Source organism: Cricetulus griseus, chromosome 2, assembly GCF_003668045.3.
Source record: "Cricetulus griseus strain 17A/GY chromosome 2, alternate assembly CriGri-PICRH-1.0, whole genome shotgun sequence".
Lineage (NCBI taxonomy): Eukaryota > Metazoa > Chordata > Mammalia > Rodentia > Cricetidae > Cricetulus > Cricetulus griseus.
Window position 1 is genome coordinate 403,698,313 of NC_048595.1, and position 24,195 is coordinate 403,722,507.

At 44.0% G+C, this 24,195-nt stretch overlaps 1 protein-coding gene across 2 annotated transcripts in view; it reads right to left on the reverse strand.

Moving 5' to 3' along the window:
- Stat1 (signal transducer and activator of transcription 1) overlaps positions 1 to 24,195 on the reverse strand; it is a 43,987-nt gene that overhangs the window by 11,471 nt on the left and 8,321 nt on the right. For both annotated transcript variants that reach the window (XM_027396857.2, XM_035440946.1), the window contains exons 6-18: positions 20,412 to 20,501; positions 15,800 to 15,878; positions 14,279 to 14,370; positions 13,813 to 13,964; positions 11,359 to 11,517; positions 10,641 to 10,733; positions 9,066 to 9,125; positions 5,793 to 5,822; positions 5,612 to 5,705; positions 3,921 to 3,962; positions 2,155 to 2,238; positions 1,535 to 1,633; positions 517 to 652 (exon numbers count right to left, since the gene is read on the reverse strand). In XM_027396857.2, coding sequence (XP_027252658.1) covers positions 517 to 652; positions 1,535 to 1,633; positions 2,155 to 2,238; positions 3,921 to 3,962; positions 5,612 to 5,705; positions 5,793 to 5,822; positions 9,066 to 9,125; positions 10,641 to 10,733; positions 11,359 to 11,517; positions 13,813 to 13,964; positions 14,279 to 14,370; positions 15,800 to 15,878; positions 20,412 to 20,501 — 1,210 coding nt within the window. The remainder of the gene's footprint in view (positions 1 to 516; positions 653 to 1,534; positions 1,634 to 2,154; positions 2,239 to 3,920; positions 3,963 to 5,611; positions 5,706 to 5,792; positions 5,823 to 9,065; positions 9,126 to 10,640; positions 10,734 to 11,358; positions 11,518 to 13,812; positions 13,965 to 14,278; positions 14,371 to 15,799; positions 15,879 to 20,411; positions 20,502 to 24,195) is intronic.

The following is a 24,195-nucleotide window of genomic DNA, read 5'->3' on the forward strand; positions in this document are numbered from 1 at the left end:
GATATGGTTCAGACACTCCTGTTCACTGGAAGGTCTATCAGTGACATGAGGCTTTAATGTTTCACTGTAGAATGCGACATTAGCCACAGTCCAGACTCTGCTTGACTGACAGAACTGTGCCTGCCACCTGAGACATGGGCCCACCTGATCCAAGACTCTGGGGTTTTTAAGCCTAGAACTTAATTCTTTGTCAGGAACTGTCCTCCTTTACTCCCTAAGGACAGTATGCTCTCATCAGTCTCATTGGTAACTTATTTAGGGCTCATATAACATATTTTCATAATTCAAACACTCCCCTAAGATCCTGTCTTGAAATGTTAAGAGAATGGTGGGGGATGGAGGGGCAATTAACTTGTTCCTTTACCAGGACTTTATTTTGTTTTCAAAGCATTAATCTCACTTGGCTATAGCTGACTGTAACTAAAAAGCCAACTGACTGTAAACATTCTCCTACCTTTAAGAAACAGAATAAAGAAAGATCGAAAGAGAAAGCTGACGTGGTACATGCCACCATACCCAGAAGTTTCTCTCCCAGCATGCTCAGCTGGTCTGCACTGAGACCTCTCTTGGTGACTGATGAAAACTGCCAGCTCAGGACCTCGGAGAGCTGGGACCAGCGTGCACACGGTGGGTTCAGGAAGAAGGAGAGGTTCTAGAAAGAAACACCCAGAGGCTGGGGTCACACGGGAGCCACCACCAACAAGCAGCATAGAAGCATCCTGTCCCAGACTCAGTGCTAGCTTATGTGACTGTCATAGCTGTCATAGCTGGGGATGAGAGTCCCAGAATTAGGATTATTAGAATCTATTTACTCACTAACATTTACTTATAACTCCAAAATCAATATCTGAGGCAACTTGTGGTCACAAACTGGTGTTCCCAAGCGAGATGGAACATTCTGGCTTTTTACTGTAGCTCACAATTGTTTTGGCCTCTCTTGTGATTTTTGTTGGTGACTTTATTGATTAAAATGGTGCCAATTGTTGTGCTGATGTGGTATGATGTGGGAAGCACAAGAAAGTCAGTGGTCCATATGGAGAGAATGTGTGTTAGATAAGCCAGTTGGCTATTATATAGTCAGTGGTAACGAGTGGATAAATACATTACATCAGGTGCCTTTAAAAAGAAAGACATGGAAGTACTTATGGGCTGACAGAAATGCTGTGCCTGGAGGTGGACAGAAGCTGAACTCTGCACTTGCCCTGGAAGCAATGATTCTGTGTTTAACAAGAGTTCTGGCTACTTTAGAGAGCAGGAGCATTTTGCCTAATGTGAGTCAACTAACCAATCACACTCCATTCATCCTCACTTAACAAATGCACACATTTTAAATCAAGCAATGCCAAGGGACTCACTCTATACCAGATAAATAAAATCATCGGCTGTCTGAGTTCATCCACATGGGAGGAAAACCACTGGTCTGCATGTGTGCCTGGCTACTTTCCCAGTCACTCTAGCTACTTAGTGATGCCTCAGGGTCACTGGGAGCAGCCAGCAGTGTCAGTCCTGGATAAAGCAAATGTGTTTTCCATACCCTGGGTTCTGTCACCAGCATGTTGTACCACAGTATAGAAGCCCAGCCACTGGGGAGCTGGCTGACATTGGAGATCACCACGACAGGCAGGGAGGTGGTCTAAAAGTGAACAGAGACCTTGAGATCATTTGAATCACAGTTCTAAGTTAAACACTCAACACTGGCTATCTCAATCAGAACACTGCTTTTATAAAATATTAAGGTTAAATTAAGGTTAATTTAAGTCTCTACCTTCCTGGATCACTAATGTCAACCTAATATTAGATCACCTTGGGGATGAGTGGTGGCTCAGCAGTTAAGGGCACTGGTTGCTCTTTCAGAGGACCCAGGTTTGATTCCCACCCCCACATGGTGGCTCACAACTGTCTGTAATTTGGGTCCCAGGGGATCCGATGCCCTCTTCTGGCCTCTGCAGGCACCAGACATACATAGGGTATACAGACACAACACACATGCAGGTAAAACATCAACAGAATGAGAATTTTTAAAATAGTAAAAAATTTAAGGTATCATCCATTTTTTAACAATTAGGTAAGTAACTCCGAAAGAAAAACTGAAAAACCAAACTTTGTGGAAGTAAAAATAAAGTGCATTCTCCCTTGGGAAGCTGTAAATCTTACCTCAAGGTCAATTACCAAGCCTGGCTGGCACAACTGGGTCTCAAAGCTAAGAGAGTGGAGTTCTTCGGTGACAATAAGAGGACCCTTGGAAAAGGAAAAGAAAACAGCTTGATCACTGATCCTGCAACTCTCAAAATCCCAACAGGTTGTAGAGATCCTAAAATCAACTGTACTCCAGAAGACTTCAGAACATAATAATCCACCCCAGATTTTAATATTCCAAGCTTCTTGGTGCTCTTTCAAAGGTATTTGTAATTATGGCAGATCTATTTAGAGAAAGAAACATCAGCGGGGAAGCAGCAACTACAAATGGGTTTACCCTCTTGACCTCCAGCCATCTGCCTGCTCACGTGGACTGCACGCCTCACGCGGTGGGAGAGGCAAGGCAGAGAGTGTATGTCTCCCAAGTGAGAGCCTCTACTGAAAGGGCTACCTAACCTACGGAAGCGTGGCGGTCATAAGTGCATTGGTATGCAGAAAGGAATGGTTTTCAAAGTGCCTTCTTACACATCTGTCCTGTAACCATCTCACCGTGTTGGAATTGTAGAGGTAGGAGGCGACAAAGACAGCTAAGGAGCAACAGTCATTGGAAGGTGTCTATGCTGCACAGACCAGCATTTGTCTCATGGCATCAGTGACCTCTACTGGTCGTGACGTGGAATGACAGCAAATGATGTGTGCACCAAAGACAATTTCAAACCAAGCCAGACACAGACACTGTGCTAGCTATCCATCTCTCATTTCCCCTTCTCTTTTCTTTTCTTTCTGTTGTTTTGAGACAGTGTTTCCCTGTGTAACAACCCTGGCTGTCCTGGATCTCCCTTCACAGACCAGGCTGGCCTCCAACTCACAGAGATCCACCTGCCTCTGCCTCCCGAGTGCTGGGATTAAAGGTGTGCATCACTACGCCCAACTGTCTCTCATTTTTCAATCATCACAAACATAACTTCTAAGGCCCAGGTTGTCAAAATGGATCTGTGACAAGGCAATGCTATTGTGTAGGAGACACAGTGGCAGGGAACCCTCTGCAACACTAGGTCTTCAGTATCAGCCACTGTGCTGGCTAATTTTATATCAACCTGATGCAAGCTATAGTCATCTGAGAGGAGGGAACTTCAATTGAGAAAAAGCCTACATAAGGTCTGGGTGTAGGGCACTTTCTTAATTAATGATAATGGGGAAGGGCCCAGTCCATGGTGGGTGGTGCCATCCCTGGGCTGGTGGTCCTGGGTTCTATAAGAAAGCAGACTGAGCAAGCCACAGGGAACAAGCAGCACTCCTCCATGGCCTCTGCATCAGTTCCTGTCTCCACGTTCCTGTCCATTTTGAGTTCCTGTCCCGACTTCCTTCAGTGATGGACAACAATGTGGAAGTGTAAACCAAATAAATCCTTTCTTCTCCAACTTGCATTTAGTTCATGGTGTTTCATCATGCACGAAACATCATATGTTATCATAGTAAACATAATTAAGACAGGCATGCTCAGTCTCTCACTCCAGATTTTTTGTGTATTCTTAGCTAAATTATGCTAACTTCTGGGTCTCCATTTCTTCACACAGATATGGACAATGTAAACGTCCATCATGCACCATCCAGTTGGCTGTCTTTGTGGGTCCAATGAGACTGTGGGTTAAACTGCCTTCCACCCAAAAAGTACAAAGGCATGGCATTTCACTATCCCCAAAGACACCCTGTCAGGTCTGAGGACCTGTGTGATGTGCCCCCTCCAAACACATCAGACCCACTCACAACCCAGAGATGCTTACCTCATTAGTTCTGTTGCCAGCATTTTTCTGTTCTTTCAATTGCTATAAAAGAAGAAACAAAAGGTAAGTTAATCATCACAGTCGATATCTTTATTCACAAATTGGCCCTGAGTCAGGACTTGAAAGATCATGTTCAAAGAAGAGGGAAGTGACTCTTCCAACAGCCTGGTGGGATGTGGGCACACTAAGAGAGATGCTGCCTTAGACCCAAGGTACATCAAGCACCTTCAGCAGTTCTTTCATGGCCCCGGCTCACGAGGCAGTTCCTTGCCTGCTTTGGCAATCTCCCAGGCTCAGTTTGGTGCCCCAGGCCCACTCATTCTCCCAGGCTAGGCTCAGAGCCCTAGCCCAACTCAATCTCCCAAGGTAGGTTTGGTGCCCCAGGCTCACTCAGTCTCCCAGGCTAGGCTCAGAGCCCTAGGCCCACTCCGTCTTCCAGGCTAGGCCCCGCACCCCAGGCAGACTTAGTTCACACTTAAATCCTTGAGGTGTAAAGATTAAGGTCTCTTTATTCCAGAAGACAACAAGGTAAAACACAGGCCAGAGCTAGGTTATAGAACCCAGCCAGCGCGGCCAGAACAAAAAGGGGCCAGCCTCCCCACGTGCAGCCCCTTAAGAAGCTCCCTTACGTCACCCCGGCTTTCCTTCACCACGCCCTTCTGAGCGAGTCCCCGGGTCCACCTGGTACCTGCCCCAGGACTATTGGGTGGGGCTAGGGTGACTCCCTACAATTCCCCTTTTAGTCTAAAAGAGGATTAAAACTTAATAGTGTAAAATATCCAAAACTAACAATCATAAGGGTGAAATACAAGAAGATACAATAATCTGCTATGGTACATCCTATGTCTATTCTAGCTAAGTCTTAAAGTCATGTGGAAAAAGTGTCTAACTTGAACACCTTCTTCCAATCCCAACTCTAAACAATAAGAAGGTCATTCTTAACTAGGCTTACACTACCCTAATACACAATAATGGGGAACGGGGGCATAGCATCTTCTAGGTTACTTCCTGCTGAAATGGGACGATGGTAGTCATGTGGGGGCCCTGTGGAAAAAAAATGCCAGTACAGGGAAAGTCTCTAATGAGTTATGTCTAGTCCATGTTAGATGAGATTTGTTTGATTGAAGATCTACGTTGAAATTCTGGATACTCATGGATACCCAAGCTGGACAGAGGCTTTCTCCTCACATGTAGCTCCCTAGCTAAGAGGTCTGTGGCTCACATGCTGATACCCAGTAAAGAAGGTGCCATTAACCTCCCTTCAGGCTCAGTCCCAGGACTGGGTTCATGGAGGCAGAAGGGAAGTACTGCCTTTCTCCATCAGTGGACTGGGGCTTCCTCTTGCAACAGTAGTAGGCAAGCTGCTACATACTTGGAAGGTGGGAGAAGTGATGAGGAACATGGGAATGGTTTCCTGGAGGACACTAAAGGAGCCATGGCAATGGCTCACAGACAGAGATGGTGAGTGCTTATATAATTAATATGTATGCCAGTTTATGAAGCACTTTACTGAGATCAGCACAGCCCCAAGAGTGTTTCTAGGGAGAGCCTGTCAAAAAAACACAGCAAGGAGACATGGGATATGGACAAGGGACCAGGGTGCTACAGTAGGGAAAGTCTAGGGACCACCACACTTATAAGAATTCAAAAAAACCAGAGGAAACTTTAAGACCACAAAGTGCTCTGCCTACCAGGTGTCGAAACTCGGCTGCCAGACTTCCGTTGGTGGACTCTTCCATGTTCATCACTTTTGTGTGTGTGCCCAAAATGTTGAACTTCCGGAATCTATACAACGCAAGACACAAATCCTCAAAATGCTTCAAACTACTAGACAAACAAGTCAGCAAAATACAATGAAGATGTCTCACCTACCCTTTCACTGTGTTTTTCTCGTTCACATCTCTGTAAAGAAACAAAAACAAAAACATGTAAATTTGAAATAAATTTTAATTGATACAAAATAGATGCATATGGTTACACAGATGTATAAATAGAAGATAAAAGTCAATGCACAGGCTGCTGCAGGTGGTACTGTAGTTACTTCCCAGCCCACTGCCCTCTTACAGCTTACTCAGTGAGTGTGTCTTCTTCCTCTAAAACAGGGAAAAAGGCGAGGGGAGGGGAGGGGAGGGGAAGAGAAGGGAGGAGAAGAGAGGGGAGGAGAGGAGAGGAGAGGAGAGGAGAGAAGAGGAGAGAGGAGAGGAGAGGAGAGGAGAGGAGAGGAGAGGAGAAGAGGGGAGGGGAGGGGAGGGGAGAGGAGAGGAGAGGAGAGGAAGAAAGAAATCTATGAGCAGGGGTGGTGGCAGGCAGAAGTCAGAGGCAGGAAGACCATAGGTTCCAGGACAGCCTGTGCTGATGGAGCACAATTGGTCTTGAAAGAATATAAAATACATACAAAATAACAAAATAATGAATATTCTATGCTTGCAGTTCCCCTGTCTTTTGTTCGTTCATCCCCTTCGTACTCCCATCAGTGAGGCCAAGTAACACCGGATGATCACAGGCAAGCAAGTCATCTGCCTTGCACTTCTCTCCCATACAGCCTGCTATCAGTCCTAAACCACAACACACTGAGGGGAGAGACCTGTTAACAAGTATGAGGAACTCAATAAACTACTGCACATCTTAAACCCTCTGCGTATCACATACTCCCTCTGAGCAAGCACCAGCAATCTATAGACGGCAATGCTCCACTGCCTCGGAAATTGAGAGGACATTCCAAAGTGACCAATCTTTATCTTATTATTCTCTATTGTTTTGAATGATCTCGAGAAAATACCAAGGTACTTCACCACCTGGGGAAATAGGACAGTTAAAGTTTTAAGCCTGAGGTTAAATTTTTCCCCCTATCTCTTTCAGTGCTGCCAACTAAGCTCAGAGCCTCACTTGAGGAGTCCCCTAAAACCTGAAGTCAGAACCATGGGAGAGTTCATATAAATACAAATCCAGTGATTCCCATCATGCTCTGCTCTGCTACAGAGACCATTACTAACGGCTTGGTCCCCACTGAGGGGAATCAAGATGAGTGCTAGTGTTAGGTCCTGAAGAGAGGGGGTTAGGTCACCAGGCCCCAGGGGACTAGAGTTTGCATTGTGGGACAGGATTGGACTTTGTAAGGACAAGTGGCTTTCCCAACTTGCTTCTTCTATGTGACTGTCACAGGCAATTCTGCCGAGTGATGTCATCCACAAGGCCCTTGTCAGTTTCCTGCCACCAGATCTTGAGTCTCCTAGACCCCAGAAATGTGAGATAAATAAACCTCACTTCCTCATAAAGTACCCAGGTCAAGTATTTTGTTATAGCAACACAACAAGGACTAAGCTAGTCATGTTCTCACCAAACAGCACGTATCAGTAGTATATGTATGTACAGTTCACTCCCAAAAGTTCACTACCCTTTCCATCTCAGCTAGGAGGTCAGTGTTTTTAGGAATAAAAAGTTCTACAAAAGGAATTTATTTCCTCCTCTGTGTAGAAAAAGCTTTGTGCTACAAAGCTGTCATGTGAAGTCTCAGAAGAAAAAGCAGAGCTGGAACAGAAAAGATGAGAGGCACACAAGAAAGAGAACTGAACTACAGCAGGGTGTGTGACGGGCTTCAGGAAGCACCCCAGCATCTCAGGGGGCCTGGACTAGCTTCAAGCAACAGGAGGGAAGGCAATGGACTATGCACATTCCAAGTGAACCTCCACAGGTCTTGATGCTTGCCATCATGTAGAAAGGTCAGGTCCATGAAGATGAACCCAGAAGTAATTCCAGCTGAATCCCAGATAGGAAGGAGGCCATGCCAGAACAGCCAGTCCCACTCACTGAGACCCCAGATAGGTAGGGAGGCCATGCCAGAACAGCCAGTCCCAATCGAGCTACCAAAGGACTACTTACAGCTTATATAATGTGAGCAATAATAAGCTTTGACGTTTCAAGCCACTGAATTTTGGGGATGATTTGCTACACAGCAAAAACTAACAGAATACACAGAAGAATAAAAATTCTACAAAAGGAATTTATTTCCTCCTCTGTGTAAAAAAAGCTTTGTGCTACAAAGCTGTCATGTGAAGTCTCAGAAGAAAAAGCAGAGCTGGAACAGAAAAGATGAGAGGCACACAAGAAAGAGAACTGAACTACAGCAGGGTGTGTGATACACAGAAGAACCAAGGATGACCACAGGGAAGGGAAAGACACAGCACAATGAAGAATACTCTTAATGGGTTGGGAAGAAACAGAAAGCCAGAGGAAGCTGGTTTGAATGAACCATAATAAATCATTTTGAAACAAGCTAAACCAGCACATAACACAGTCTCACAAAAGCAGTGGGTGTCTGTAGGAGAAGCTGTAGCCATGCCTGCTTAGGGGCTGGCTACAGGTGTGTCTGACCACGCCCAGATGAGAATTCTAGTCATTGGCCAAGCAGCATTGTACCTAATACAAGTTTCTGTGTATTAATTTGGGCCCTAACTCAGGTAGGCACCACGTGGCGGTGGGGCTGGGCCGCTTATGGCAGAAAGATTTATCGTAACAGGTGTATGGGATGGGGAGAGTGTTTCTTAAATGTAAGTGGTGTGGGTAGGTCAGCGCTAACTGAGATGTAGGAACTGAGGGTAAGCAGGATGAGGCTCCTTCACTTGGCCTGCCATAAAAGATCCCGCCCATTGCTAGGTTCCCACCCCTGCCGGAGGAGACAGAAGTGAATGCAGCAGGCTCCACAGCATCACTTCATCCCAGCCCCAGATAGTCACTCCAGAGACAGCCTCCCAACTGCTACAGACCGAAGTCTGGATCTTTGGGTGTGTGCTGCACTAAGGGCCTCTTCTCTGCAGCTGGCCTAACAGGTATGATGTGCAAAGTCCAACTACTTTAGACCTGAGGATGGCAATATCCTCTCCTCTGTGCTTTTGTTTATTCTAGTCAGGAAAGTACCTTCTCTAGGCAAAGCTCTCAGCCCTCAGAAAAGGAGCCAGTGATTTAAGTCTCCTAGGAAGGCCTGTGACGAATGGCCCTGGGGTAGCCTCTCCTCACTGGCCAGTCTCAGGACCTGCATGCAGTTCAGCCCTGAGTCCTGGGAAGAATTTCAGATCTGTTTATTTGATAGGGAGGTTAACAAAACCAGCATGTAAAATAGTATCTTAGATGAGATTAAAGAAATCTTACTTATCAAATGAGACTTTCACTTTCAAATTATAATTCAGCTCTTGTAATTTCACCAGCAGTCTGGAAAAAAAATAATAGTCATTACCTTAAAAAAATAAACTATCGACAAAAATTTATTTATTAAGCAAATTCCCCAACTGTAAGCATTTATGTAAACCACTCTCTTCACTTTTAGATTAGGGCTATTACAATGAACTGACAAGTTTGTATATATATATTTGGCTTTTCTTCTTATGTATATCTGTAGAATCCATTCCTGGCTGACAATTCTGGGAAAAATTCTAATACTAAACTCTAACGGAACACAACACCGACTTTACCTTCTAACAAAAGTTAATGAAAGCAGTGCTTTCGTATGTAACCCACCAACACAGTTCTAACCCAACTGCCCACTTTTGATCAATACTATATGGGCAAAAAAGTAAACATCAGTCCTTACAAAACTTGTATTTAATTTCCTGTGCTATTGGGAGAAAATATAAAGCACCACCAAGAAATTAAATTACAACTACTACCCATAACCAGAAAACAGCAGGACGGCACCCGAATACTGGTGGTGTAGAAGAGAGAGTAGATTAAGACTCCATGTACTCTGCTCTGATAGCTAGAGACTGTGGTGGTGGGGAGGGGCTTGCAGCCTCTGATGGGGAGCAGGTGATGGGGAGTTTCCTCTTTCCTACCAGTTATGAGTTCTAGGTTTCACTGGTGCTTATGTGGGCTGCTGTAACACTGCCTGCCAAAGAAACAGCTCCTATGTACACACAGCAGCAACCTGCAGAAGACAAGCCAGCTCTGCAGTGTCTAGTTGCTCATCCCCAGAGCAAAACTTGTTGAGTGCAGCCACTCCCTAGATGTATAGAGCATCTCTACAACTGCAGCAAGGAGTAAAGCAGGTGACATTCAAATATAATCCTAGTTTTAACAACTGAATTGCTGCATGCCATATATTTACACACACTTTTGTATGTGAAACACGCACACATGTTTTTATGTTTATGGACAAAATTATAGCAGAATAGACATGGAATGTTTACTGCAGATGTCCACATATATTAGATCATAGACCACTGATTCAGCCTGGTGAAGGACATGAATTCACTCACAGAAAACTGTACATGCCATAATCTACACTCACACACTATTTCAGTGTCTATCTGGGAGTCATAAAGCTCCATTATGAGCCTCTGCTTATCACAGGGAAGGCTTCTGGGAACTTTAATTGCGTGTTATACACATTTCTGAAATTCTAAGTTCCTCTTAAAATTAGAAAAAATCAGGTACATGTGTATATATGCAACTATACTAGTTATAGTTTGAGCATAATCCTTGGCTCTTCAAAGTAAGAGTTCATATTAAAATGCCTATTAGAAAACTGTTTTCTCTGGAGCACTCTATATAACCATTTTATAAAAGAAAATTAAAAGGCTAGATGTGGCGGTACACATACCTATTATCCCACCACTTAGAAAGCTGAGGCAGGAGGATTATAATCTAAATCAAGTCAGGGTTTAAAAAAAGGGGGGAGACAGACATAAATTCTGGGACAGGCAGCATATGGGACTATGTCTTCATTACCTCAACTTTACAGTGAACTGTACCCCAGTCTTCAAAACCAGTGGCCTCTGAGGATGAGTTGGCATACAGGGCTGCCGTTCCACCACAAATGAGCTGTCAACATTCAACAAAGTATAGATAAATTAGCATTTCTATAAAAGTTAAAGCAGTTAAAAAAATGACTTTTTTACCAAAGAGGAAATAGATGGAAAAATTGAAGGGCTGAAAACATTGGAGCACTGAAAAATATTTTGGGAGTCTGACAAACTGGGTAAGAAAAGTACTGTCTGCTCTAAGTGTGGAGTGGCCTCCAGGTCACTGGGAAAAGGGGCCATGAAGGTGTAGCCTGAGGGATCCATGTGGCTAGCAGGTAATGAAGGACCAGACCAAAAGCCAGCTGTGGGTCTCAGAGCCTAGGAAGAAAGGCTGCGAAGGGCTGGTTGGGAGGCTGCTGTGGGAGATTAGAAGACTGGATACGGGAGCCTGGCATACGGTGAGAAGAAGACAGGCATTCAGAGGTCAGACTTGCTGGGCTAGACATATGGACTGGCTGAGGGGCAGAAGGAGTAAAAATTACCACACTTCCTCTAGGAAGCCAAAATAAGGAAGAGGCACTGGCACAAGCCACGCATTCAGGAAGAATCGAGTGCCATTAAAAACTTGCACAGCCCATCAAACCCTTCCCAACTGTCTGAATGGCCATAGGTGTTCTGGATAAAGCCAAGCCTCCTGGGCTTACCTCTGAATGAGCTGCTGGAAGAGGACAAAGGTACGATCTGATAACACCTGCTTGTTTTTTGTAATAGGGTCCGGTTCATATGTGAATTTCTGTTCCAACTCCTCCAGCTTTTTAAGCTGCTGACGGACCTGCTGCAGACTCTCTGCAACAATGGTGAACCTGGGAAGGTACAAGACATGAGTCTCAGTGAGCCACAGTCCCAAAGCATCCTGGCTTAAAGACAATTGCAGAATCAACATGTGGTACATACTTCACACTCAGGGAGACATGGGAGATGGAGGCCTGGGGTAGCATTAAGCTCAGTGGCTTGTAAAGACTAGCATGAACTGAAGAATTACAACATGGTTCTGAGAGCCACTGTCCTGGATGTTTTGTGAACTTGACACAAGCTATAGTTTTCTGGGAAAGGAACCTCAATTGAAAGAGAGCCTCCATCAGACTGCCTAGGCAAGCCGGTATGCATTTTCTCAATTAATGACTGATGTGGAGGACCCAGACCACTGTGGATGGTACCAACCCTGGGCAGGTTATCCTGGGGTGAATAAAAAGCAGGCTGACAAGCCAAGAGGAGCAAACCTCTATATGGCTTCCTGAGTCCAGATTCCTGCTTTGGGTTCCTGCCCTGACTTCCCTCAATGATGGAGTGTGAGCTGAGAGTTCTAAGCTGAAATAAACCCTTTCCTCCTCAAGTTGCTTTTAGTCATGTTTTTAAATCACAGCAATAGAAACCCTAAGACCGCTATACAAAGCAAGTCTACCAGGGCAAGGCAGGGCTCCAGATGATCTCTAACTTCTAAGTATCTAGGATTTCAAAAAGGTAGAGCATGGAGGACAGACAGAGGACCAGCAAAGCAGATGCCTTCAGGTGACACAAGGCACTGAGGAGCCACTGATGCGCTTTCATGGAGGCTGACACTGCAAGGCCTCCTAGGGACACTATGAGGGGCTGGGGTTGGGGCAGCCTAGGAGTGGAGAGGACAGAAAGGAGAAGTGGCACAGGCCACACCCACAAGCCTGAGTAAGGAGGAAGCAAGTGACTGCTCTTGGGCTTCTCCTTCCTGATGGTCAATTGCTAATGTCACAGCTTCTAGACAGGTATGCGGGAGTGCTAAGCTATTCAGAGGACCAGAGTAGAAAGTCTTTGAGAAACGCCTTCTCCTCACTGAAAATACATACTTCTCCTGGCGGCTGGGACCCTCATCACCAGGAGGCTCCTCATCATGACATGAGAAAGTACAACGGTGTCTGGGTGCTTTGCTGAAGAGAGTCTGCCCAGTCTCCCGGACCCCTTCAAATGGTGCCTCACAGAGAAAGTGGCAATCTACATACTGAGAGTCAGGGCCACTGAAAGAGGCTTTGTGACTTATGGCAGCCACCATGTTCCAGAGAGCCCAGGGCTGACCAGCTAAGGGCCTAGGGAGCAGTAGCCTCAAAGTACAAGGGCCAAGTAGGGTTGGGGATTTCTTCTCTACCCATAAGCAATTTAGGATATATACGGACAATTTATAGATAAAGAAAAATTTTAACTTAATTTTAACTTAAAAAATAGTTCAATCTCAAAACAATAACCCCACTAGACCTCTGGCCCTGGGGTGCCTAGTGACTATCTTAGACCTCCATCCCCTCGATTTCATTCCAGGATCCCTCTGCTCCATCCTCAGCAGTTCTCGAAGGCTTTCCCTTGAACCACAATAACAGACCAGTAGTAAATTGACTGATGGACTTCTGTCTCTATTCTGTCCTCCAGCCTGCTGCCAGGGTGACCTTTCTAAACAATGAAGCAGAGATAATGCAGATCCTATGTAAGGGAGAATCCTGCTTTGCTTTCAAGGCCAGCAGATCGGTGCCGGTTCAAGAAGTGGTGAGATTGTCCAGAGTCAGCAGTAGTACCTTTTGCTGCCATGGCCCATCTCTGTCCCTTCTCCAGCCAGCCAGCAGGCCAGTTTGCATGCCCTCACTTCTATTCCTCCATCACATGAGTCTCTTGCTGGAACGAAGCGACTCATCCCCCTAAAGTATACCTTCACTCTCAGTCAGTGCAAAGCTCTGAGGGGAAAGCCCCAGACACCAATCTTCTTTGGGTGTCCAAGTCCCAGAACAGTGCTTACCATCCAGTCAACATATCACAGGGTATTTATTGGATGATGACTGAATGGATGGCCCATAAGAAACTATTATTTCATTTAGGGATGGAAAATCCCTTAAGATATTTCGCTTTTAGTAAGTATCAGGTCTCGAGTTGGTAAATGGGGTAGGTAACAATTATGTCACTTGGGTCTTGGTACAGTCAGATGATGCATGTCCAAACCAAACAGATGTGGCTGAACATGTGGCAACAGCCTTTCCCAAATGTTCTAGCACAAGGAGCTGAGCTGCATAAAGTCTCCAGTGCAGTGTTGATGGGGTCCATTCAACTCCCAGGTGCAACAATATTCTGCTGCAGGAAAATCTTACCAGCTTTGCAGCTGGTCAAGGCACGCGTTGGGTGGTCCCCCGATACAGGCACTCTGCTGTCTTCGCTTCCACTCCACTAACTCATCATTAATCAGGTTGTTCTGTGTGAGCTCGATGGCATTCAACAACTCTCTTATTTTGTGAACGATTTCCTAGAGGAAAAGGAAGAAGCAAGGGGGAAATAAATGCATTTGTAACTACTGAACTTGGAAAGATTTGTTTTAAGCAAAGCATGTCTCTCTTCATTCTAAGCAAAGTGGTAATAGATATAATTTTTCCAGGCCGGTGGGCTGCCTCAGCAGGGGAAGGTGCTTGCCAAGTCCACGCTTGATTCCCAGGACTCACAGAGTGGGAGGACAGGAGTGACTCCTGCAAGTTGTCCTTTAGTCTCCACCCACCACACTACATAAAATGCAATTAAAGAATGAAATTTCTTTTCTCTTTTAAACTGGGAAGCAGTTGCTACCTTTCTTTTATTGTCAAGCATTAGAAACATCTTGTGGAGCAGCAGCTGTTCTTGCTTTTGGTCATTCTTTGCCACACCGTTGGCTTCACTTTCTGTGAATGAAGGGACAGGAGTATAAATGTGCAAGCAGATAAATCAACTAAAGCCAAGATTCACAGACATTTAGGAAAAACATGGTAAAATGCAAAGTCTGACTATTGTGTGAATTCGACAGAATCTAGAATCAAATGGGAAAAGGCTCCTGGCGAGCCTGTGAGGGATTAGTGATTATGTTGACTGCAAACCCACCTGGACTGTGGGCAGACTGGTCCCTGGGCAGGGATCCTGGACTGTATAATGGAGAGAGGGAACTTAACTACTGCATACATTTGTCTCTCTCTGCTGCCTACTTGTAGATGCAATGTGACAGCTGCTCCAAGCTGTCTGACTACCCCTCTATAAAGAACTGTATCTTGAACTGTAAGCTAAAACAGAACCCTTCTCCCATAAGCTGCTCTTGTTTTTTTTTTAAAATAATTTATTTAACTTTATTTTATGTGCATTGGTGTAAAGGTGTCAGATGCCTTGGAACTGGAGTTACAGACAGTTGTGAGCTGCTATGTGGATGCTGGGAATTGAACCCTGGTCCTTTGGAAGAGCAGCTAGTGCTCTTAACCACTAAGCCATCTCTCCAGGCCCCTAAGCTGCTCTTGTTAAGAGTGTTTTCTCACAGGGAAAGATACATGATAAAAATTACTGAAAAAAAATGAGAAAAAAATATTCTAAGTATAAAAACTGTTAAAATCTTTCACTCTTAACCAAGTACCAGGTCTCAGCCCAAGTACCCACATGAACTAGAAAACCATAAATTTCCATGTAAAATTGGAAATCTATTATTTATGTCATGATCCAAATATTGCTTAAATGATTATAACAAAAAAGTGCAAAACTTCACATAAGTGTTCATACAAAGCACATCTGTGGCCTTGAGGGAGAAGTGGACTAACAGCTAAGGTTCCTTTTCCCCACTCATCTTCTCCCAGCTACACTAATAATCTCTCCCTATTGACCAGACGATTACTAGGGTACTGTGTTCTGTAGACTGGCCTTCTGGGGTCCTTTTAGTGATGTTGCTGTCACATTTGAGAAATGCTACACTATGGCAGTGTCTATGGGTGTTAGGATAAAAAAACTCCATTTGTGTACCATTCTATCTTTGCCAACAAATATTTTGTCCTCCTCCCTTAAAACATCTGACAATGCCTGGGAGCAATTTTGATTGTCACTACTGGGGGTTGGTGGGTAGTACTATGAGCATCTGGTGATTGAATCACAGATGCTGCTAAACAAACTATACAGCATGAGACAGTGCTGCAAAGAAAAATATCTGGCCCAAACTGTCAGCAGAACTGAGCTTTAAAACATATTGGCCCGAGTCATCAAGAAGCCCAAGGCAGTCAACCAATCAGAAAACATCTGGCAAATGTTCACAACCATAGACAGGGGAGAAACACAGCCAACAGATACTGTTTTAATTCTTACCTCTGTTCTGCGAGGTTTTGCACTTAAAGTCATATTCATCTTGTAAATCTTCTAGCGTCTTGATTTCATGTTCTATGCACTGCAAATAGAGATATAAATAAGTTTTCTACCACCCTGAAAGAGGAGCCAGTCTTACAGAACTTTAATCTTCTACACAAAATATCTCAATAATAAAAATGTAATGACATTTTTCAGATGGGTGGAATAAGCCTGTAGCTTCCAGCTGAACACGATGCAAGGAGAGGCGAGCCCTGGTATATCCCTCATTGACAGAACCATCAGATGAGAAAGGAAACAAAATCCAGGAAAGTGGCTTTAGCATCGGACTTTTTCTACGTTTTGAATGATATACACTGAGATACCTGGAAAGTTGATTAGAACATATTATAACATGGCCTCCTGGCCCCTCTGGTACATTGAACTGTACATATTATAACATCATTCTGGCCCCTATGATACATTACACTGTACATATTATAACATGGCATTCTGGTTCCTCTGGCAAATAGAAAGAACTGTACATATTATAACATGCCATCCTGGACATCTGCTACATTGAACTGTACATATTATAATGTAACACCCTGCTTGTTCTGGTTTGAAAGAAAATGCCCCCCCAAAGGGAGTGGCACTATTGTGCCAAGGCACAAGTTATGGCCTTGTTGGAGTAGGTGTGATCTTGTGGGAGGAAGTGTATCACTGTGGAGGAGGGCTTTGAGGTCTCATAAACACTCAAGCCATGCCCAGTCCACTTCCTGTTGCCTGTAAGATGTAGAACTCTCAGCTCCTTCTCCAGAACCATGTCTGCCTGAATGCCACTATACCCTGTCATGACAATATTGAAAAATCATCTAAACCTCTGAACTGTAAGCCACATAATTAAATGTTTTCCTTTGTAATAGTTGTTGTGGTCATGGTGTCCCTCACAGCAATAGAAACCTTAACTAAGACAGAACTTGGTACCAGGGACTGGGATATTGTTATGACAGGCCTGACAATGTGTTTGTTTGGAAGAATTTGGACTCCAGTACTTTGGGTTCAGAAAGCAGTGGAATGTTTTAAGCTCTGCTTAATGGGCCATACTAGTTGGAGCATAGATGACAGTGTTGCTAAGGGTTATTTGAACTGTGTGGGTCTGGCTCAAGAGGTTTCAGAAGAAAAGAATATTAATATGTGGCCTAGAGATCATTTTTGTGATATTTTGGTAAAGAATGTGGCTGCTGTTTGCCCTTATCTGAAAAGTCTGCCTGAGGCTAAAGTGAAGAAATTTGAATTAATTCCATCGACAGAGGAAATCTCAAAACAGCCTAGTATAGACTCTGTCATGTGGTAATTAGTGGTAACTCTAATGAAGATTTATAATGGAAAGGAGCAAGCTGAGCAAGGAAAAATGCAAGACATAGAACAATTTGAGGAGAAAAGGGGGTACCAGGAAGTAGAGTGGAGCTAAATCCTGTTTTCTTGGAGGCAAACAGATTAAGAAATGGAATAAAGGGAGTGGTGACATCAGGGCAAGATTTCACCCAGCTAAATTTCCAACTTGTGAAACAGAATTAAAGAAAAGCTTACAGCCAGGTGTGGTGGTACATGCCTTTAATCCCAGCACTCCTAAGGCAGAGGCTGGCAGATCTCTGAGTTTGAGGCCAGCCTGGTCTGCAGAGCAAGTTCAGGGACAGCCAAGCATAGGCAGTGAGGAATCCATCGAAAACAGAAAGTTGGTGAAGATGTAATTGAACAAGGGGGCCATGTTCCAACCCCCAAAAGCAGCAGAACTTGGCAGCTGCAGGCAAGTGGTTCTGGAGTTAAGCATAGAAGAATGAGGTTATGGAATTTGCCTCCGTAACTAAGGAAAGCAGCTGAGGCCAGGCATGTGTCAGGGGTGTCCCTGAATAGATAGATCAATGAGACAGTAGGAGCGCTGGTGGTATGTCAGTGAAATAAGTGGGCTGTCCAGAGCTACAAGTAGGAGAGGCTAGGACGACTAGCTTGAAACAAGCTGCCCTGGTCAAGCTCTAATTCTTGACTCTAAATACAATTGTGCAGTATTTAGACCCATCACCAAATCAGGAATACTTATTTCAAAGAGTTCAAGACCTTTCTCAGGGAGGCTGCATGAGTTTATCCTGATAGAACAGAAGTGAAGACTTCGAAGGACACAAGTGGGTACGGACTTACCCACCAATTCTGCTGTCACCATGCATGTGTTTTGTAGCTACCTTGATTCTAGATCACCTCCACACCCCAAGTACCCTGATTGGGAAAACAATTACTTCCCAGCACTGTGTTCAGACCCCTAAATGAGATGTCATGAATGAAATGTGTTCTGTGTTCATCAGAGTGGGTTCAATCCTCACACTATGAGCTAATCTACCAGACCTGTCTACAGTCTTCCAAAGGGCAGAAATAATATGTTTCATGCAGTCAGGAATGCTTGGGAAAGTTAATCTTGATCTATCTCTTCAGAATATTTTTATGGATTTAGGAGAATAGTGGGTCATTTAATTCCCAACATTTGAACTTTCATTTTAACTACCTGGGAAGAAGTTAACTCTAAGTGACTCAGAGTGAGTGCCTCTTCTGAGACATGAATGCTTGCAAACTTGTTAGATTTAACAAGAAGCCAACTATTATGAAGCTTCTTATGAAGTGTGCCCTTTGTCTTCTACACCAAGAAACATTAATTTCGGTGGGTGACTCTGAAACTGCAGCCCTCAATCCCCTTCACTTAGTGGGTGTAAGGACACCTTTCCACTGCAACCTCCAGTAAGAGTCACCCACCTCATTCTTTCACCACCAGAAAGCTGGTTTTTCACTTTTATTTAGTTGTGTTAAGTCCTCAAAAAAAATGCTGCTAGTCTTTGTTGTATTTCTATACTTTCCCAGTGTCCTACAAGTAAGCCTAAAGCAGAAATAAAATTAATTTCTAAGTGATAGTGTAATTTATCCTGCTGTGCCAGCTTTCTGGTCCCTTATATTTTAATATTGAGAGAGATTTATAATTTAAAAAGATTTCTCAAAACAAAAAAAATGTAAAAATTTCAAACTTACATCACCTGGTTCAGGTTCTAAATTTTGATTTCTCTGTTTACTTGCATGTGTGAGTGGGTGCCTGCATGAGTAGGAGGTGGGTGGGTTGGAGGTGTAGCTGCATGAATGTGGTTGCCCATGCACTCATGAGGAGGCCAAAGGAGCAGAGGAAAATGTTGGGCATCCCACTCTATCACTCTCTGCCATTTCCCTGAGACTGGGTCCCTCACTGAGTCTGGAGTTCGGCTGGAAGGCAACAAGCCACAGTGATATCAGTAACACCATAGTACACCCGGGTTACAGATGTAATTGGACACCCTCCAGCTTTTAAAATGGGTTCTGGGGATTTGAAGTCAGGTCCTCATGCTTATTCAGCAAGTGCTCTACCCACTGAATCACCTCCCCAGCCCTCACTTATCACATTTCAGTCTCGATGATTCAATAATCTCACAGCATACCTTGGGAAAAAAATGAGCTCATGGAAAACCTTACCCCTAGAAGTAAGAAAGGCGTGCCTGTGTGACTGGGGCAGTGCTGGTGTGACTAGTGTAAGCAGGTATGCCTGTGTGACTGGGCAATTCTGGTGTGACTAGTGTGAGCAGGTATGCCTGTGTGACTGGGCAATTCTGGTGTGACTAGTGTAAGCAGGTATGCCTGTGTGACTGGGCAATTCTGGTGTGACTAGTGTGAGCAGGTATGCCTGTGTGACTGGGCAATTCTGGTGTGACTAGTGTAAGCAGGAGTGCCTGTGTGACTGGGGCAGTCCTAGTGTGATTAACAGAGTCCTCTTACTCTGACACAGCTCAGCTTGAGCAAGAAATTGTATATTCACCCTACAGATGAGCCTCGTGTTTTTCACATTTCTACATATTCTTTCTCTGGATTTTCCTGGTTATTTCCACATTAAAGTCATGTATTTCTACTTTAGTGGAACAATTCCCTAACCGACCACAGAATAAAGCTGCTGCAAGAATCTGGGGTTCAGAAGGATGCTGTCTGAAACCCGAGTTTAGACCCTGCTCCTGTTACCCAGACCTACTGCATTACTGAACCTCTCAGCTGGGAGGCCTTTTCCACAAATAACTGTCATATGGCGTGGGGTAGACAGGGGTCCCCTTGGTCATTTGCTTCCATCAACTGTCTCAGGGCCTCATCTTAAAGTTGCTGTTGCTCTCTCATTCTAATCCAGTGTGTTGAGATATATTTGAAAGAAATGGTTTTGTTCATCTTCCGAGTCCTAGAGTAAACTGCTTTAGAAGATGGGTAACGTTCACCCTGGAGGCCCCATAACTCCAGGGACGCTTTGTGAGAAATACAGATACAAAGGGCTGGTGAGTGCAATATCTAGCTTGTTGGACAATGAGGGCAAAGTCAACCTTGACTGCATGAACCACAAAGAAGAAACAAAAGCTCAGTTTTTAGAAGCCAGAGCAGAGGCCATAGGCACGGAGCTGCCTGATCTGCTTGCTTCTGTTTAGAACTTTAGAAGAACTTTATTAGTTATTACATTAGATTTACACTCAGAGAAACTGAAGCCTTCCCTTCCGAACTTATAGAGACATGCATGTATTCACTCAGTACTCACCATGACTTGGTCCTTCACGTTTCTGACTTTGCCGTCCAGCTCCTTCTGTTTATCTAACATCACAGTGTTCTGAATATTCCCCGCCTGCGCCTTGAATGGAAAACACATTGTTGATAGCCGTCATTTTCTCTGCTGTATTTACTCACCTGGTTATATTCCAAAGCCAATTCCATACCTATGGACCGCCTACCTCTAAGACATTGCAAAATTTTACTACAGGCTCCCCATACATGAATCCAAAACAACAACAAAAACCCTCCTTTCCCAAAGCCCTGGAAGATGCTGGCAAACTACTAAAGTTACAGAAGTGTAGGCATATTCACATCAAGGGTTTGTACAGTTTCCATTAATTCGTGTAGTTTAATGGAGCATTAAGTATTACTTCAGGTTTGTCACACTCTGCACACCAGGTGTGCATATAGCTCATAACTGTCACCCTACGACCTTTGATTCAGTGTCTCCCTACACCAGCAACACCTTCGTCTGACAGCTTTCCGGAAATGCAAACTCAGGTCCTCATCCGGTGGCTAAATCAGAACTGTATTTCACCTCCATCCTAGTGATTCAGGGGCACACCAAAATTAAAAGGTACTGCCATTCAGGACTAATGGAGCTGCTGCTCAGTACAAAATCTGCAGTAAATACAGATCTGGGCTCTCGAGGGAGTCACCAACCCTGACAGAAGATTCAGAAATCAGCACCTGGGTAAACCTGGTTGTTCACCTATCATAGCTATGCTAGGTAAATGCCAGGCACTGTTTTGGACCTAGCTGTGAGTAGTAAAATAGCGCCTGTATTCATAGAGATCCTAACAAAAGCCATGTCCATCACAGCTTAGACTCTACCTAGTCTTTACCTCACATTAGGAAAGTTGGCCCTGTTGAAAGATGTAAGCCAACAAATTTTCCCCTTGTGCTTCTAGTTCTTCATTTATTACCTCTTAAAATATCTTACATTTTATCTTTTTTAAATGAACAGAAAACAACATAAAATTGCACATAGTTATGATTACTAGACACTTGAGTTTATCAACCACTGGGTAATGTTTTAGTCAGGGCAAACATGAATCATTTCTTCATGGTAAGCCATTAAGCATCATGTACAGTTTAGCACCACTGGCTTTCTGGGCTACATAGTAACCATTACAACAGTTACCCTACGGTGAAGCAGTACCCCAGAGCAGTCCTTTCTAAAACCTAAGATTTATAAAACATTTGGAATATATGTTTTTGTCCTGAGACAGTCTTTTTCCCCAGAGAAGCCTTGAACGATAACTGAGCATGACCTTGAACTCCTGAGCCATCTACCCCCACAAGTCCTGAGATTATAGGTATACACCACCACACCACACTGGATGTTTATTCTTACATTTAATGTAACCACATAGTAATCTTCACTACATTTAGTGGGAGGTCTACAATTTCCCAGTGCTTCAAGGTACCATCTTTATAACACAAATTTCTATGGGAATTTATTTCTTAGTTTTCCTGTTCCTTCCCATTTACCCACTCTTAAGGTGGACCCTCTGAGCCATGTTTCATTACGAATGGTTTATAGTATGCTGCCAGGATTATCCCATTCACCATCTTGGTTTCTCAGGCAATGCTGCCAGGACTATCCCATTCACTATCTTGGTTTCCAGGCAATGCTGCCAGGGCTATCCCATTCACTGTCTTGGTTTCCAAGCAATGCTACCAGGGCTATCCCATTCACTATCTTGGTTTCCAGGCAATGCTACCAGGGCTATCCCATTCACTATCTTGGTTTCCAGGCAATGCTGCCAGGGCTATCCCGTTCACTATCTTGGTTTCCAGGCAATGCTGCCAGAGCTATCCCATTCACCATCTTGGTTTCTCAGGTATTCCTTGCTATATTCATTTTTCATATGGATTTCAAAATCATTTTGTACAGCTTTAGAAAACAGATTACAATTTATATTGGGATCACAAAATTATTAATTTAACTCAGAGAAAGCTCATATTTGATGTTCTTGATTCTTATGCTTTTTGTTTTGCTTGGATTTTGGATTTTTTAGAATAGTTTCATACAGACAAGGCTGGCCTTCAGCATTCCGTGTGGAACTCCTAACCCCCTTGCCCCTCTCTCCCAAGTTGTGGAACGACAGCTTGCACACCACTACATCCACTTTAATTATTGTGCTTGTATTGTTTTTCCCCTCATAACTGTAGTGGCCAATATCACCCACATGGTACCAACTCACAGTGGAAACAGCAGCCACCCTTACCCTGTGTTTCTGATATACTGGAAATTTTTAGTGAAATGTTGTCCCTAGAACACAATGGCATGAGTAAAGGGACTATATTTTAGTGCATCAATGACAAATCCATCAATTCTTATTTATAGGATGTTTTATCAAGAATGGGATCAGGATTTTATCAGAACCTTCTGGAGTCTTTGCAGAAAAGCAAGGCTTTTTTCCCCCTCATATATAGTAAGACAGTGAATTATACTAATAGATCCCCCAGACAGAGTCTACCTTTGTAACCTCTAATAAACCCTTCTTGGTTCCATGCCCTTTTCCTTGGGGTTTTCATATGGATATTATACAGACATCCACAAGCAAATCTGGTCTGTAACTGTTTCCTGTCCCATTTTTATCACACTCCACAGAAAGTTTTCTTTTTTTTCTTTTCTCTTTTACATTTCAGCAGAAGTTTGGGACCTCTGACTGCTGGCAGTATCAGAAGTATGTGAAAAGGACTGGTATCCTCAGTCCCATATGTCACATCACAACAGTGATAAAAGAGACTTCTCTGGCCATTCAGAACAAGCCATTTCCTTGTGTAGCTCCATAAGGAAGCTCCTGCCCATCCAAGGAGATACACTGTGATCTACTTCCAAATCCCCAGATGTGGGTGCCATGTTGTATGTGCTCAGCTAAAGCATTATACCCAATGGAGGGAGAAGTCACTGGAGGATCCTGACTTCCTGGTCCCCTCCCAAACTATCAAAGGCTAGTTGGGTGACCAGGGGAGTGGACAGAAGTGCCAAGAATGGCATACACTCCCTCACAGCTGCCTTGCTGCTATATGCTGCTTAGTGGAAAAGCCTGGCATCTGAGGGGACCAAAGATCCTTTTGCTTCAATCCATTCATGTGACTCTGGGATTTCCCTCTCCCCTCCCTCCATGACTCTGCCCTACCCCCATTACTTCTTTGGGACCACACTGGTAGTCATTTAATGTCAGTATCATTAAGACAACTCTAAAGCTTTTAACAACTCAGGGACACTGCAACCACAAAAGCAGCAAAGGCAGCAGACAAAACATTTACATACATGTAATGCAAATTTTTTCTAAAAATGATATTTTCTAAAACAATGGGAGGGTAAGGTAGGCTGGGAAGATGGCTCAGTGGGTAAAAGCCCTTGCTGTGAATGCAAGAGGACCTGAGTTCAAATACCCAGCACTATGTAAAACCCAGGCATGTCAGAGTATTCCTATAACCCCAGGGCAGAGACAAGCAGATCCTGAGAAGTCACAGCCAGCCAGCCAAGCCCAAGGAAAGCTCCAGGGTTCAGTTAGAGATCCTGTCTCCAAAAAATAAGGTGGAGAGTTACAGTGCAAACAGGAAACTTCTCATGTCCTCCTCTGGCTTCAACGTGCTCATACACACACACACACACACACACACACACACACACACACACACACACACACACACAGGCACAGCTACACAGAAGAACAACAGGGAACAACGCTTATGGTGTCAATGCATCTATATAATTCTCACATTTGACTTGTTTACCCTGTTGGAGCCATGCA